The following is a 14,296-nucleotide window of genomic DNA, read 5'->3' as shown; positions in this document are numbered from 1 at the left end:
TCTGGACAACTGGGCAAAGTCTCACCTTGTCGCTGTGTTCCATGAATTCAGCCAAGTTTAAGAGGGTTTGTGTGACCTCAGCGATGTCCTGGGAGGTGAGGGCCAACTCGATGCTTCTGATGAGCTCATCCTGCTGGTCTTCATTCAGCTCAGACCAGCAGGACACAAACGCAGCATTAAAGAGATCCCTGAAGGCAGACAGGAGTGAAGACAAAAGTTGGAAATGCCTCTCCTGCCTCTGCCTGGTGCCACTGAGTCACACCTACCAATCTACTCTCGGCATCACTGATTATGGTTATACAGGCCAGGGCTGTCCAAAAGAACTTGCTGGAAATGGTCTATATCTTACCTGTCCAATACGGTAGCCATTGGTCAATGAACACCTGAACTTTGATACGTGTGACTAAGGAAGTGAATTTTAAGTTCTAGTTAATTTTAATTAAGTTAAAACAAGCACACGTGGCTAGTGACTGCCGTGTTTTACAGTGCAGGTACAGGGCACTGGGGGTGGGGGCGGGGTGTGTGGGGAGAAAGAAGAGTGGAGAAAAGTAACTTGTCTCCACAGCAGTTGCCTCACTTCTCTTCATTGGAGGGGATGAACAGAAGGGGACTTCTAACATAGCAGTTGACATAACAGATTCAGAAAACAATAATCTTCAGATGATTCTTGGGATGCTTCTTCTCAGGCAATGTCCAAAGTCCTAAGATCAGAAGTGGCAAGGGCAGCATCTGCTATTGCTTTTCAAAGTAGAAGCAGAACCTTCAGTAGGATGGTCATAAACAAAATGACAACAGAACTTAAGAAACTAGCAGTATTAGAAAATAGAATCCAAATCCATAAGTCTTAAAAGATTCTCTTAGCCAAACCTCTAACAGCCGGGGCCTTGGGAAGACCTGGAAGCAGAGGTATCATTTCTAGGATCACTATAACTATTTAAAATCACTACAGCACCACTTTGGTGAATATATTTGCTACCCCTGACATCTGAATTTTAATCCTACCCTCTCTTTTTTTTGAATGTGTGGAGAGGGGAGTTGGAAACCACAGGATATGCCTAGACAATGTATGGGGTAAGGGATCTGATGCTTATACATCTACTTTTCATTACATATTTTAAAAGGTTAAGTCAGATCGATGTATATATAATTTTGGAATCTGATGGAAGAAAACAAAATTTGAAATTCAAAGGATAACATGAAGATCAAAAGAAACCCTGTGTAAATTTAGAAGTAAGCTTTCTGATCTAGGTCCAAGGCCACGCTGGCTCCCAAATGAACATACTTGGCACTAAGGGGACAGACACATATGTGTATATTTATCACAAGCCTCTTTTGGATGACAGTGTGCCCAAAAGGGACTTGGAGCAGATGAGAGGTACGCTACAGTAGCCGAGCGTGTGAAATCTGCACACTATGGAAACAGAGAAGTCCTAGGAATGATTTTTAAGCATTATAAAATATTTGAAAGAAATCAGATGAACTAAATCATGGCATCCAAGCAACAGCCTCAGGGACCATCGCTATTCTTGCTAAATACACTCCAAATAGCAAACCAACTGTGCTGATGAAAGTGGAATGGAATACCTCATTTTTTGCCTCTTGCTAATGAAAAGGATTGTTAATTAAATCACCATTTAATGCCTCATTATAAATAAGAACTGTCCATTGTAGAAAAATTTAGAAAATAAAGAAAAGAATAAAAAAGAACTGCTCCTTAAATCCTCCTACTTACAGATAATCATTATTGTAGTACTTTCTCATCTTCTTCCTATGTACATATATTTTTAATAGCTGAAATCACACATTTATACCATTTTGTATTCCGTTTTATTCACTTACATCATACTATGAATCTTTTACATGCATTAAAACTTTTTATAAACCAAATTTTCAATGACTTTTTAAGATTCCCTGTTAAAGGTTTATAGTATTTTTTATGGCAAATTCTACTTTCCGAAGACGGCTGCAGCACTAGCTCCTGTTCCATGCGCCCTTCTAGGAGCCTTCCACTCCCCTATAAAAAGGTGGCATCCACGTCTCCTCCCCTTGAGCCCCAGTAGGCCTGTGTGACTGCCTTCAACAACGCAGTGGGACAGAAGTAACACCATGTGGCCTCCAAGACTAGGTCATACAAACACCAAGCACTTCTGCCTCGTTCCCTTGGGGACACTCACTCTTGAACCCAGCCAGTTTCCTGTGAGGAAGCCTGAGCAATCCATAGGGCAATCCATGTGGAAAGCAACCAAGGCCCCTGGCCAGCGCTGAACTTCCAGCCAACAGTCAGCCCCAACTTACCAGACATATGGATGAGCCATCTTGGAAGCAGACCTTCTAGCCCCTGGACAAATACCCCTGACACTGTGTGGGGCAGAGACAAGCTGCTCCCACAGTCCTGCCCAAATTGCAGATTTGTGAGTAAAATAAGTAATTTTTTTAGACTGCTGTTGTTTTAGACCACTAAGTCCTGGGGTATTTGTAATGCAGCAATAAATAACTGGAGTATCACTATTACTGGAAAACAGGTTATATTAAGCTATCATATAGTTGTTTTCAGAGTTATAAATGACTTTGTAATTAAAGTCTTGGACCTAGATCTACTAAGGAAAGGTACACTAGCAACGTTAAAATGGATGTTTTTCCTATAATAAGAGCTTCTTTAATTTGCTTTGTTATCTTTTCCCCCAGAGGTTAACAAAATTAAAAAACCTTTTTACTATTACTGCTAATAAAAACTAATTCTTATACAACATTTTCTACGTGCTGACCCTCTTGATCCCAATCTGAAGCTGGGAGGAAGGGAGCCCTGACACACCATACCTGGCCATCGGGTTGTAGGCCTGTGCCAGGGCCCAGCAGGAGCGCAGGGAGGGTGAGGAGGAGTCCTTCAGCAGCTCCAGGCTCAGCCGCCTCAGCCATTCCAACCAGTCATCTTTGGAGACCCTTCTGGCAGCTCCCCAGGCCTATCATGCCACAGGCAACAAAGGAAAACCATCAACTGTAAGGGCCAATTGTAAAGAGCCCTTGACTATCTAATGATTATTCCACTTCTTTGATTTATAAAATTATACCTCTCGTGATAAAATTCCCCGAGCACAAATACAAAAGAGTAATATTTAAAGCCATAAAACAAAAGCAGCAAACTCTCATAAAGAAAGCCTGTTTTACACCTCATTTGCGCTGGACTCTATCTGCAAAGCAGAGACCTCTACAGCCCCAAAGTGGATGGGGACCGTCACACTCAGAATGCATCCAACAAAGCCGAATGGCCTCCAGCAGTGTGTGAGCGGCCCGGGACACCCTGCAGTGGGACACTGGCTCATCTCACAGCAGAGTCACACAGGGAGAGGGGAAATGCTCAGGTTGACACCATCCTCAATAGTGTGACCATCAGGTGAGCAGAGCCCAGAGTACACGGCAGTAGGGTGGAATGAGACAAAAGGAGTTGAACAGATTGAATTTTTTTTTTTTTTTGCGTTACGCGGGCCTCTCACTGTTGTGGCCTCTTCCCGCTGCGGAGCACAGGCTCCAGACGCGCAGGCTCAGCGGCCATGGCTCACGGGCCCAGCCGCTCCGCGGCACGTGGGATCCTCCAGGATCGGGGCGCGAACCCGTGTTCCCTGCATCGGCAGGCGGACTCTCAACCACTGTGTCACCAGGGAAGCCCTGAATTTTTACTTTGTAGTTTATCCCCTCCAACCTTCCTCAAAACCCTGAGCTCTCCAGGCACCATGAGGTACTAGCAGGGGCAGCTTAGGGCAGTGGATGGAAAGATTCAGGCCCTGGAGCTGGGCAGTAAAGGCGAGTGGTCAGCAGCCACACTCTGTGGAGCTCAGTGGCTGGAGTTCAAATCCCAGGTATGTAACGTATTGGGTGTCTGATTTTGGGCAAGTTACTTAACTTCCCTGTGCTTCAGTTTCTTCATCTGTAAAGTGTGGATAATAGTCCCCATATCAGAGGGTGTTCTTTTTTAAATTAATTAATTCATTTATGGCTGAGTTGGGTCTTTGTTGCTGCACGCAGGCTTTCTCTAGTTGCAGTGAGCGGGGGCTACTCTTTGCTGTGGTGCGCGGGCTTCTCATCGCGGTAGCTTCTCTTGTTGCGGAGCACGGGCTCTAGGCATGTGGGCTTCAGTAGTTGTGGCTCGCGGGCTCTAGAGCGCAGGCTCAGTAGTTGTGGCGCATGGGCTTAGTTGCTCCGTGGCATGTGGGATCTTCCGGGACCAGGGCTCGAACCTGCATCCCTTGCATTGGCAGGAGGATTCTTAACCACTGCACCACCAGGGAAGCCCCCAGAGGGTGTTCTAAGGATTAATTAACTAAGAGACTTCCCTGGCAGTCCAGTGGTTAAGACTCCATGCTCCCACTGCATGGGGCACGGGTTCAATCCCTGGTCAGGGAACTAAGATCCCGCATGCCACATAGCATGGCCAAGATTTAAAAAAAAGATTAACTAAGTTAATATGTGTAGCAGATTTAGCACAGTGCTCAGCACAAGTTAGTGCTTTACGCTGAGTGCCTGCTACTCTGAAGTTAGAAACACCTGGTTGGAACCCTGGCCCTGCCACTCATCTGCTGTAGGGACTCTGGGCAAATTACTTGTACACTGCTGTCTGAGTCTTAATCTTCCTCATTTAGCGATAATGCAGCTAAAGGGCCTAGCTGGAATAGGTGAGCAAAACATGGTGGCTCGTATCATCAAAATGACATCTCGTTGAATTGGCTTAGCCCTAACTACTAAATCCCTAACTTTTAAAATATATTCTTAAAAGATTTTTCTGGCAGAACAGACATGTCAATCCTCCCTAAATAGGGAAATCAGATAAGTTAAAGCAGAAGTTCTCAAGTAAAGTAGTCCAGGGAGTGAAAGAGACACCCATGTGCTACACCACCTGACCATCAATGACTCAATCCATCACCTCCTGGGATAAATGGAGATTTGCTATAGCTTTTGATGAGTTACCAAGGAGTAACATTACATAAACTAATATTTTTTGTCAAAAACTGAAGTAGAGATACTACGAGAGACAAATTAAAAATTGATGTGAAGGACTCTCACTCACCATACAATGAGAACCCCTGAACTAGAAGAAGATACCAAAGACTTTTAGACCTTGTTCTGTTGAACGAAATGGGAACATCAAGTCCTTTTCGATCCACAGATTTCTGGCTTCCTTCCTATACAGCGAGTCTCTGGATCCCAGCACCGTATTACAAGGCATTTAGAAGTCAGACACATACAAGGAAGCATTACTGATATCTTTTGCCCTCTAATGATACGAGGTTGAGCTTGGGTAAGGCGAAGGCACTGCAGCACAGCGGTTAAGAGACTGGTCTCTGGAGTCATACCTGGGTCAGATCCTGGCTCCACCATCTACTGGTTGACATTGAGCAAATTACTTAACCTTTCAGTGCCTCAATGTCCACATCCATAAAAGAGGGATACTGATGACAGCATCAAACTTATAGGGTTACTGTGAAGATTAAATGAGTCAATACATGTAAAGTGCTCACAACAGTGCCTGACACACGGGAAGCGCTCAACAAATGCTGGTGGTGGTTAGTGCTATCATTAGCATCGGTACCATTTGATAAATGGTAGCAAAAGGCTCTTCAAAACATTCCAGCTTAAGGAACTGCACAATCTATCAAACAGGATGTGTCCCTCACCTGGGCCTTTCCCCACTGCTCTGTAATTTAAGACATCATGGACTCTCAGTTCTCTGGGTGCTACAGTAACTGCTGAAAGTCCGGCCAGTTTCCTCTCCTCAGCCACCCACCGCTGACCACCTCATCTGGTTACACTGGTGCATGCGGATGCAACGCCAGCTTGCTCAGTTAGAAGGTGAGCCCGAAGAGACTACCACGAGACAGGAAAGCTGCTGAGCATCTTGGAAGGCATCCTAGAGGTACACATAAATGGTCTGTATGTTTCCTGTACTATGTAAATCCTCTATTAGCACAGCCAACAGAAAGGTGACTGAGGTGGCAAATTACTATTCTGAAAGCTGGTTAAAACTGACAAATATACCAATCCTTAATTATCATCACATGAATACGTAGAAGCACAATTTACTTTTCGATGACGTGGATCTGAGAGTCAGCTGTGGAGAGCTTTGTTTAGGGTTTTTTTTATTTTTTGCGGTACGCAGGCCTCTCACTGCTGTGGCCTCTCCCGCTGCGGCGCACAGGCTCCGGACGCACAGGCTCAGCGGCCATGGCTCACGGGCCCAGCCGCTCCGCAGCGTGTGGGATCTTCCCGGACCGGGGCACGAACCCGTGTCCCCTGCATCGGCAGGCGGACTCCCAACCACTGCACCACCAGGGGAGCCCGCTTAGGGTTTTTTAACTTGATCTGTTCTCTCAGGTGAGACAGGCGGAGATTCTTTTTTCTGTTTGGCAAAGGTTATGCTTATTTTTCCAAGTCCTGGGTAGAAAGCAAAACTTTCTGGAAGCAAACTAGACCACTGGGGAACTTCCTAAAATAGAGAGAACAAGGCCCTAAAGCTGAGTGGACAGCTGCCTGGTTGGAAGGACATTCTGAACCTAGGCAGGCTGAAAACATCTGGGTGGAAACGTGCACCTGGCCTCCTTGTCTGGCCCCTCCCTCAAATGTGAGGTGTCAGCATGGTGGCCTCAACAACTGCTTGGGAATGCCAGGTGTTGATGACCTTTCTCCTCCTGAAGTCTTGGACTAGCAGTTACAAAACACACAGAGGTACAGCAGCATCGCTCATGACCCAGGGGTATTTTACCACTTTCATCTTAAATCATCAAACGTTTCTCAGTAGTGGTCACTTTGCAGCTGTCTGTGTGGGTAAAGACTGATGTCAGGAGTACAGGCCAGTGTTTCAAAGCTGTGGGTGAGAACACGCACACAGGTCTGTGTGCAAATCGTTATGGGCTTGGCCAAAAGAAGACACCAAGCCAACTAGGACCCAGCCCGGCCCAGTTCTTTACCTCTACCTGCTGCTACACATGAAATGCAGCTGTGTTGCATCAGCTGCTAATAAAGAAAACTGCCACATTGAAATTCAAACTGGGAGCTGCTTACAGTCCCTAGAAGTACTAAAGACTAATGCAAAATGTGGAAAATAAGCAACCTGGTATATTTATTTAAAAGTCAGTGAAGTATATGATTACTCTGTTTAGATCCATCCATTAGAGATGATTTGAAACTGCCTGTTTTTAAGTGCATAGCTGGTGGCATACATGATGAGAAGCTGGTTATATCCCAGGCTTTGGTCAGCATAGAGAATCCAGTACTGATCTGCAGAGATCTAAAACCTTGCTACTCAAAGTGTGGTCTGTGGACCACTGGCATCGGCATTACTTGGGAGCTTGTCAGAAATGGAGACTATCAAGGCCTGAGCTTGGGCCTGAATCAGAACGAGTATTTTAACAACAAGCTCCCCAGCATGTGGTAAGCCCAGTGAGTCTGAGAAGTTTGAGAAGCACTGCTTTAAAGAGCCTGCATCAGGCTCAGTGCTAACTAGGAGGCTCACTGGTTGTGTTCTGGTCATGTAAAAAATGAGAATGCTATTTGCAACAATGCACTCCACTGTCAAAGCTCCAAGGGAACACAAAAGGACACCTTGTTCTTTATTTTCCTTCTATTAAGAAATTGTATAATTCAGATACTTGGAGAAAAAATAAAATGACCTAAGTTCGTGGTATCTAGATTTTCAGAAAGATGCTTGGTTTTTGGTTGTTTTAAACAGAAGACAGCAAGAGCTGAAAGTTTTGAACAAGAGAGAAGAGCAGGGGCTCTCCTTTCCAAGCCCCCCCAGGAAATGATGGACCTGCCTTTTGGAGGTTGATGGTGCTGACATGCAGTTTCTTCATGGGTCCTGTTTCCACTGGTCCGCTAGCCAAGGCATCCCCTTGGCCACTCCGCAGCATTCGATGCTGGTAAATCAAAGGGTCCTCTTCTTCATCAGCAAGGGTGTATCCCTGCAACCAGAGATTTAGAGAACCACTCTGCAACTCCACAAGCTGCTCCCAGTTTAGAAAACATCCTTAAACCTTGGGAGGGCCACACCTTCTGGAAGAGCCAGGATTTAGGTTAAGATTCCACATGTGGACAGAATGAATCATAGGTGGGCCGTATTCCGCACTGAGGCCAGTCTGTGTTGGTCACTCCTAGCCACTGACAAGCACTGACTTAGTAGTTTGAGCATGCAACTGGCAAGTGTGAGACAACCGTGAGTCACAGACGTGACGAAGAGCTGGGCCGGCAAGAAGCTGCTGCCTGTTTTTGTGGGACCTGAGAGCCAAGGATGGTTTTTGCATTTTTTAATGATTGAAAAAAAAATTGAAAGAAGATTGCTATTCTGCAACATGTGAAAATTATTACACATGTCCATAAATGAAGTTTTACTGGGATGCAATCAGGCTCATTCGTTTACATATGCATATGGCTGCTTACAGGCTGCAGGGGCAGAGCTGAGTAGTTTCATCAGAGACCACACAGCCTACAAAGCTGAAAAAATTTACTATCTTGACAGAAAAAGTTTGCCAATCTCTAGTTCAGAGCTAAAAAGCTAGATATACCCCCATTGCTAAGATTACAAGAATACCAGTTGAGAAGGACAATGCGGGACTTGCAAACAGAAACAAAGCGCAGCTCACCTTGACAATCCTGCAGATGAGGACATCATAGCGCTGATGGTTGATTCGGTGTCGCACCAGAACTTTATTTACCATTGGAATGAAAATTTGGTACTATAACAAGAGAGGAAGCAGGTCAGAAACCATTACTTCGGAGAGTGGGAAATAGAAAAAAGAATATTACCCCTACCACATTACAGCTACTACTTCTGGGTTTGGGACTAGCTCTGTGGTACTTTTGACCCCTTGTGCTACCTCATCCCCCTCACCTTCCATCTGCGTCACTGCAACAGCCTCTGATTTTAATGGTCTCTCTGCTTCCCCTCTTGGCCCAGTCTATTCTTGCACACAGCACTGAGAATAATCATTTAACAATGCTAGGGCAGATCACAGTACTCCTGGGCTCAAAATCTCCAAAGAATTCTAGTCTTGCTCAGAGTGAAAGCCAGCTATAATGGCCTACGACAGTGATGTGCAAATTTTAGTGGGCATCAGAACCACCTGGAAGGCATATGAAACCAGAGATTGCTGGGCTCCACAGTCAGAACTGCTGGCTTGGTAGGTCTGGGGTGAGGCGTGAAAATCTGCAGTTCTAAGGAGCACCCAGCTAAGTAGATGCTAATGCTGCTTGTCTGGGGGTCACATTCTGAGGACCACTGGCCACAATACCTAGCTTCCGTGCCTACTGCCAGCACAGCCTCTACAAGGTTCTCTCTATGCCCTTTTCCAAGTACTTTCCTCCGGCTCCCTCCCCTGAAGTCACTGCTCTCCTGCTGCCCCCACCCTTCAAGCACACTGCCATCTCGCACCTTTGCCTTTGCTAATCCTTCTGCCTGCAGCCAGCTCCCTGGCATTGGGCCTTTCCTTTATTTAGGTCTCTGCTGAAATGTTACCTTATCAGAGAGGTCTGCCTCTAAAGAAACAGCATCTCTCCCTACTCCCTCCCATCCCTCTTATGAGATAAATTATGTCTCATAACTTTGCTTCATTGGAATGTAAGCTCTGTGAGAACATGGACATCATTCTGTTTACGGCGTTATCCCCAGAACAGCACTCAGCCCACATAGGTGGCTCAATAAATACTTGCTGAATAAAGAAGGAAAAAAAGGCACAGTTCCTAGCTCTTTGTCAGTGATTGAGGCCTACAGATTAACAAGCGGAGGAGTCGAGGACTCCTGCCTCACCTTCTTCCCCAGCTGAAACACGAGTGAGGACAACGTGTCCATGGCTGTGGGACGGAGTTCTGGGCTCTGGTCCAGCGTTCGCACAATCGGGTGAATGATCCGAGAGGCATAGTCAGTGAAATCCAGGGACTCCGTCAGGCGGTCCACTGTCTCTAACGCTGCCCTACAACAATCGCTGACATACAGTAATTGCTAACACACGGCCCAAGAATAAGAGAAGTGGCTGAGGGCTACCTTTACAATCAGCACCCAACGGGAAGGAATGGCTTCTGACATTATTTTGGGTACAGAGATCTAACACACATTCCTGTGGGATGGGGACAGTGAAGATTTCCATAAACCTGGTACATATCTGGACTAAACTAATGAGAGTTGAAATAACAAAAAAATAGAGAGATGGCCTGGGGACTTAAGAAAAGGGCATTTTCAACAAAACATTAAAAGCTTGATAACTGTTAGTCCTAAAGGGTAGGTGCTCACTTTCGAGATGGCAATGGAACTTCAGGGGCATCAAACAACTTCACGATAGGGGGCAATAACAAATGCAGATAGTCATCCAGGTTGGCGCCAAACAGCTGGATTGCAGCAAGCAACTGCAAAAAGGAGTAAAGGCACGGCGATGAACAAATACAGTCAGGTATCAAGTATCTAAGTACCTGAAGGGCGGCAGTGGTATGGATAATTCAAAATTCTTTGGGGACTCTGAAAAGCCTTTATTAAATGGCTCTGAATTACATTCTCTTGTTAGCACTTTTCCCCGTCATTTTATTTCACTTATATGTTACTTTGCTTTCTCTGAACTTATTTCAACTGGTAAGGAATCAGTTGCTGGATAATAGAGAAAACTGGTATGCTAAATAAAATATTTACCAAGAATAATCCATTAAAAGAGACAAAACATAAGGATAATCAAGAGAGGATGAGAAACATTCTGTAAACTGTACACTGCATGCATCAGGTACTACAGCATTCTTTAGAGTCAGTCTTACGGACCGAGCGTCCCCCTGTCACTCAGAACAGGGTCTCTTAGATGATCATCCAGGGACTCTGATGGACTCTGGAAATCTCTCCAGAGGATGTCCCGGGTTACTCACCTTGATGGAGACGATGCGGCCTGGGCTGTTGTCATGCATGAAGACTCGTAGCATGTGTGGGATCAGCTGGGGCAGGTAGAGCTTAAATTCACCCCCAAGAGCTACCACAATCTGCTCAATGAGAAGAATGATCGTGCTCTGGATGGAGGTGTTCATGACCCAGAATTCCTATAAAGAGGGAAGAGACAGAGGAGCAAAGTCGGGGGCCCTTCTGCTGAAATATGAACCATGGAACTGAGACAGCCAAAACGAAGCACAAATGCAGCGAGCATGGTCTGTGCCGTGGGACTCCTTCCTTATCCTCCTCTCCCAAGGCCTCCCTGTATCCTACATCAGTCACAGTGAGCAACTAAACTGCGTTTCCCCAAAGCACCAGGCTACGTGGCTCCTCCGCGCTTTGCTCACGCTGCTCTCGGCTTCGAATCCCACCTCTTGCTCAGCTAAGCCCATCTGTCTTTCCAGACGTGGCTCAAGCCTCACTTCGCCTAAGAAGCGTTCCTATCTCCTTCCATTAACCACTGTGGGTCCCTCTGCTCTGCTCTCTTCTAGCACCGGTAATACTTAATTTTCTTTGCCGCCTTCCCTCTACTCAACTGTAGGCTGGTTAAGGGCAAGAAACCCTCGGTCCACCTCTGTCTCCCTGAATCTAGCAGAGCGCCTGGCATATTCCAGCCACCCAAACCCATCTGGCAGAATGAACAAACGACCAGGACTGCATCACTCTAGGAGCTCTCCAGCCGTCTAGGGGTGGTCCCACTTTGGGTAGCACCTGGGCTCTGCCAGAGGGTGACTTCAGTGTTAACAAGATTTCCTGCCCTTTTGGATTTAGACTTTGCTCGACAGCATCTGACATCTGTCCCAAACCATTTTCAGGCCTGGAGAGTGCCACAAGAGGAGCATTTTTCTACATTCATCTAATTATATCCCACATAAATTACTAAAATAAAAACTTGGCCAACTGGCTCCAGATCCTGTCTCGGTACTGCTACGCAAATTGGTCCAAGTCTCTCACTCCAGGAAAAGCTGTCATTTCAAATGCCTTCTTTAAAACCTCCGGAGTAGGAGACTTAATGACGGCAACATATGCTTATTAGTACTCTTGGGCCCCCATTTAATTCAGAGTAGAAGTCAGTGAAAAAAAAAAAAAAAAGATAACTCCTCAGATGGAAGGCTTTAAAAGAAGCCTAAGGTATTTTTATTTAGAAAAAATTGTTCTTAACTCATAGTAGTTTACAAAGTAAAAACATTTCCAAAAAAATCTATACTAAAAGGTGCTGGTAAAACTTTCTTTCTCTCTGCTTGGAGAGGTATTCTCTTTGAAAAAGCTATTTTCTCTAGATAAAAAGCTTCGACAAAGAAACACCACAAATTTTATGGCCTCCATGGTTTGTGTGATGTTCATTCACTGGGACCACACTCTGCCTTCTTTAGAGAAAGCCCGCCTACCTTTCCACTGCAGGGTCATCGGGGCTCCTCACAAAGGGCTTTCTCTACGTCAAATAAACCAGGCAGCCTCCCCAGGGATGCCGGCTGGATCACTGTTCACAAAGCCCCGAGCCCTCCTGGGTGGAGCTCACTGAAATGCCCAGGAGCGAGAGCCAAAGAAGAGCCCTGTTGGCACCTTCTCTGTCTTGGAGGAAATGAAAGCTGTATTTTGCAGGTGTAAGGCCCCCAGCCTCAAACCCCTACATGCTTTGTCGTAAGTCATTTTTGGGGAATAAGTCACAGATTACTTCAGCTTCAACCCCGGAGTGCACTGCTTCCTCCCTCCCCGCCCCACCCCCAACTCCCTTAACACCACCCGCAGGCTCTTTAGCATCCTACCTAACTCTTCCTGTACAGAGGCCCCTGTGGCAGGAGGCAGGGAACAGAGCAGCTTTTACTTATTTATACATACAGGAGATTTTCAGTTCTGAGACTCATTTTCGGGGAAGTTCCATTTTTGAAGGCAGCCACTTTCATTTTAGTCCTGCTGCTTCTTCCAAGCTAACTACAAAGGTCTGGTGTAGAAGAACAAAAATCAATGGAATAATTGTCTTCCAGTTCTTTGAGGACACAGCCATCTCTGCAAAGCAATCTCCCTAAGCAGAGACACTGAAATTATAGAGAACAGTAGGAAGCACCCTCCCACTCCCAATACAGAAAAATGATACTGCCATCAATGGGGAGTCCTTTGCACCTAGACTTAAATAGACATTTCTCCAAAGAAGATATACAGATTGCCAACAAACTCATGAAAGAATGCTCAACATCATTAATCATTAGAGAAATGCAAATCAAAACTACAATGAGATATCATCTCACACCGATCAGAATGGCCATCATCAAAAACTCTAGAAACAATAAATGCTGGAGAGGGTGTGGAGAAAAGGGAACACTCTTGCACTGCTGGTGGGAATGTAAATTGATTCAGCCACTATGAAGAACAGTACGGAGGTTCCTTAAAAAACTACAACTAGAACTACCATATGACCCAGCAATCCCACTACTGGGCATATACCCAGAGAAAACCATAATTCAAAGAGAGTCATGTACCAAAATGTTCATTGCAGCTCTATTTACAATAGCCAGGAGATGGAAACAACCTAAGGGTCCATCAACAGATGAATGGATAAAGAAGATGTGGCACATATATACAATGGAATATTACTCAGCCATAAAAAGAAACGAAATTGAGTTACTTGTAGTGAGGTAGATGGACCTAGAGTCTGTTATACAGAGTGAACTAAGTCAGAAAGAGAAAAACAAATACCATATGCTAACACATATACATAGAATCTAAGAAAAAAAAAAAAGGTCATGAAGAACCTAGGGGTAAGACGGGAATGGAGACACAGACCTACTAGAGAATGGACTTGAGGATGTGCGGAGGGGGAAGGGTAGGCTGTGACAAAGTGAGAGAGTGGCATGGACATATATACACTACCAAACGTAAAATAGAGAGCTAGTGGGAAGCAGCCGCATGGCACAGGGAGATCAACTAGGTGCTTTGTGACCACCTAGAGGGGTGGGATAGGGAGGGTGGGAGGGAGGGAGACGCGAGGGGGAAGGGATATGGGAACATATATATGTGTGTGTGACTGATTCACTTTGTTATGAAGCAGAAACTAACACACCATTGTAAAGCAATTATACTCCAATAAATATGTTTAAAAAAAAAATTGGGACGAGAGCCTCTTCTCAAACTGTTGCAGAGACTTCTCTGCTGGTGCAGTGGTTAAGAATCTGCCTGCCAATGCAGGGGACACGGGTTCGAGCCCTGGGCCAGGAAGATCCCACATGCCATGGAGCAACTAACCCCGTGTGCCACAACTACTGAGCCTGCGCTCTACAGCCCGCATGCCACAACTACTGAAGCCGTCGCGCCTAGAGCCTGTGCTCCGCAACGAGAAGCCACCGCAGTGAGAAGTCC

At 45.6% G+C, this 14,296-nt stretch overlaps 1 protein-coding gene across 4 annotated transcripts in view; it reads right to left on the bottom strand.

Moving 5' to 3' along the window:
• The window catches only part of MTOR (mechanistic target of rapamycin kinase), a 119,913-nt gene that overhangs the window by 70,476 nt on the left and 35,141 nt on the right, over window positions 1–14,296 (bottom strand). For all 4 annotated transcript variants that reach the window (XM_024749711.1, XM_024749710.1, XM_024749713.1 and 1 more), the window contains 7 exons: window positions 10,885–11,052; window positions 10,271–10,383; window positions 9,791–9,953; window positions 8,628–8,720; window positions 7,803–7,949; window positions 2,818–2,960; window positions 26–188 (listed from right to left, as the gene is read on the bottom strand). In XM_024749711.1, the coding sequence (XP_024605479.1) occupies window positions 26–188; window positions 2,818–2,960; window positions 7,803–7,949; window positions 8,628–8,720; window positions 9,791–9,953; window positions 10,271–10,383; window positions 10,885–11,052 (990 nt within the window). The remainder of the gene's footprint in view (window positions 1–25; window positions 189–2,817; window positions 2,961–7,802; window positions 7,950–8,627; window positions 8,721–9,790; window positions 9,954–10,270; window positions 10,384–10,884; window positions 11,053–14,296) is intronic.

The sequence above is a fragment of the Neophocaena asiaeorientalis genome, unplaced genomic scaffold, assembly GCF_003031525.2.
Source record: "Neophocaena asiaeorientalis asiaeorientalis breed wild unplaced genomic scaffold, Neophocaena_asiaeorientalis_V1.1 scaffold275, whole genome shotgun sequence".
NCBI lineage: Eukaryota > Metazoa > Chordata > Mammalia > Artiodactyla > Phocoenidae > Neophocaena > Neophocaena asiaeorientalis.
This window is presented reverse-complemented; position numbering and strand designations above follow the sequence as displayed.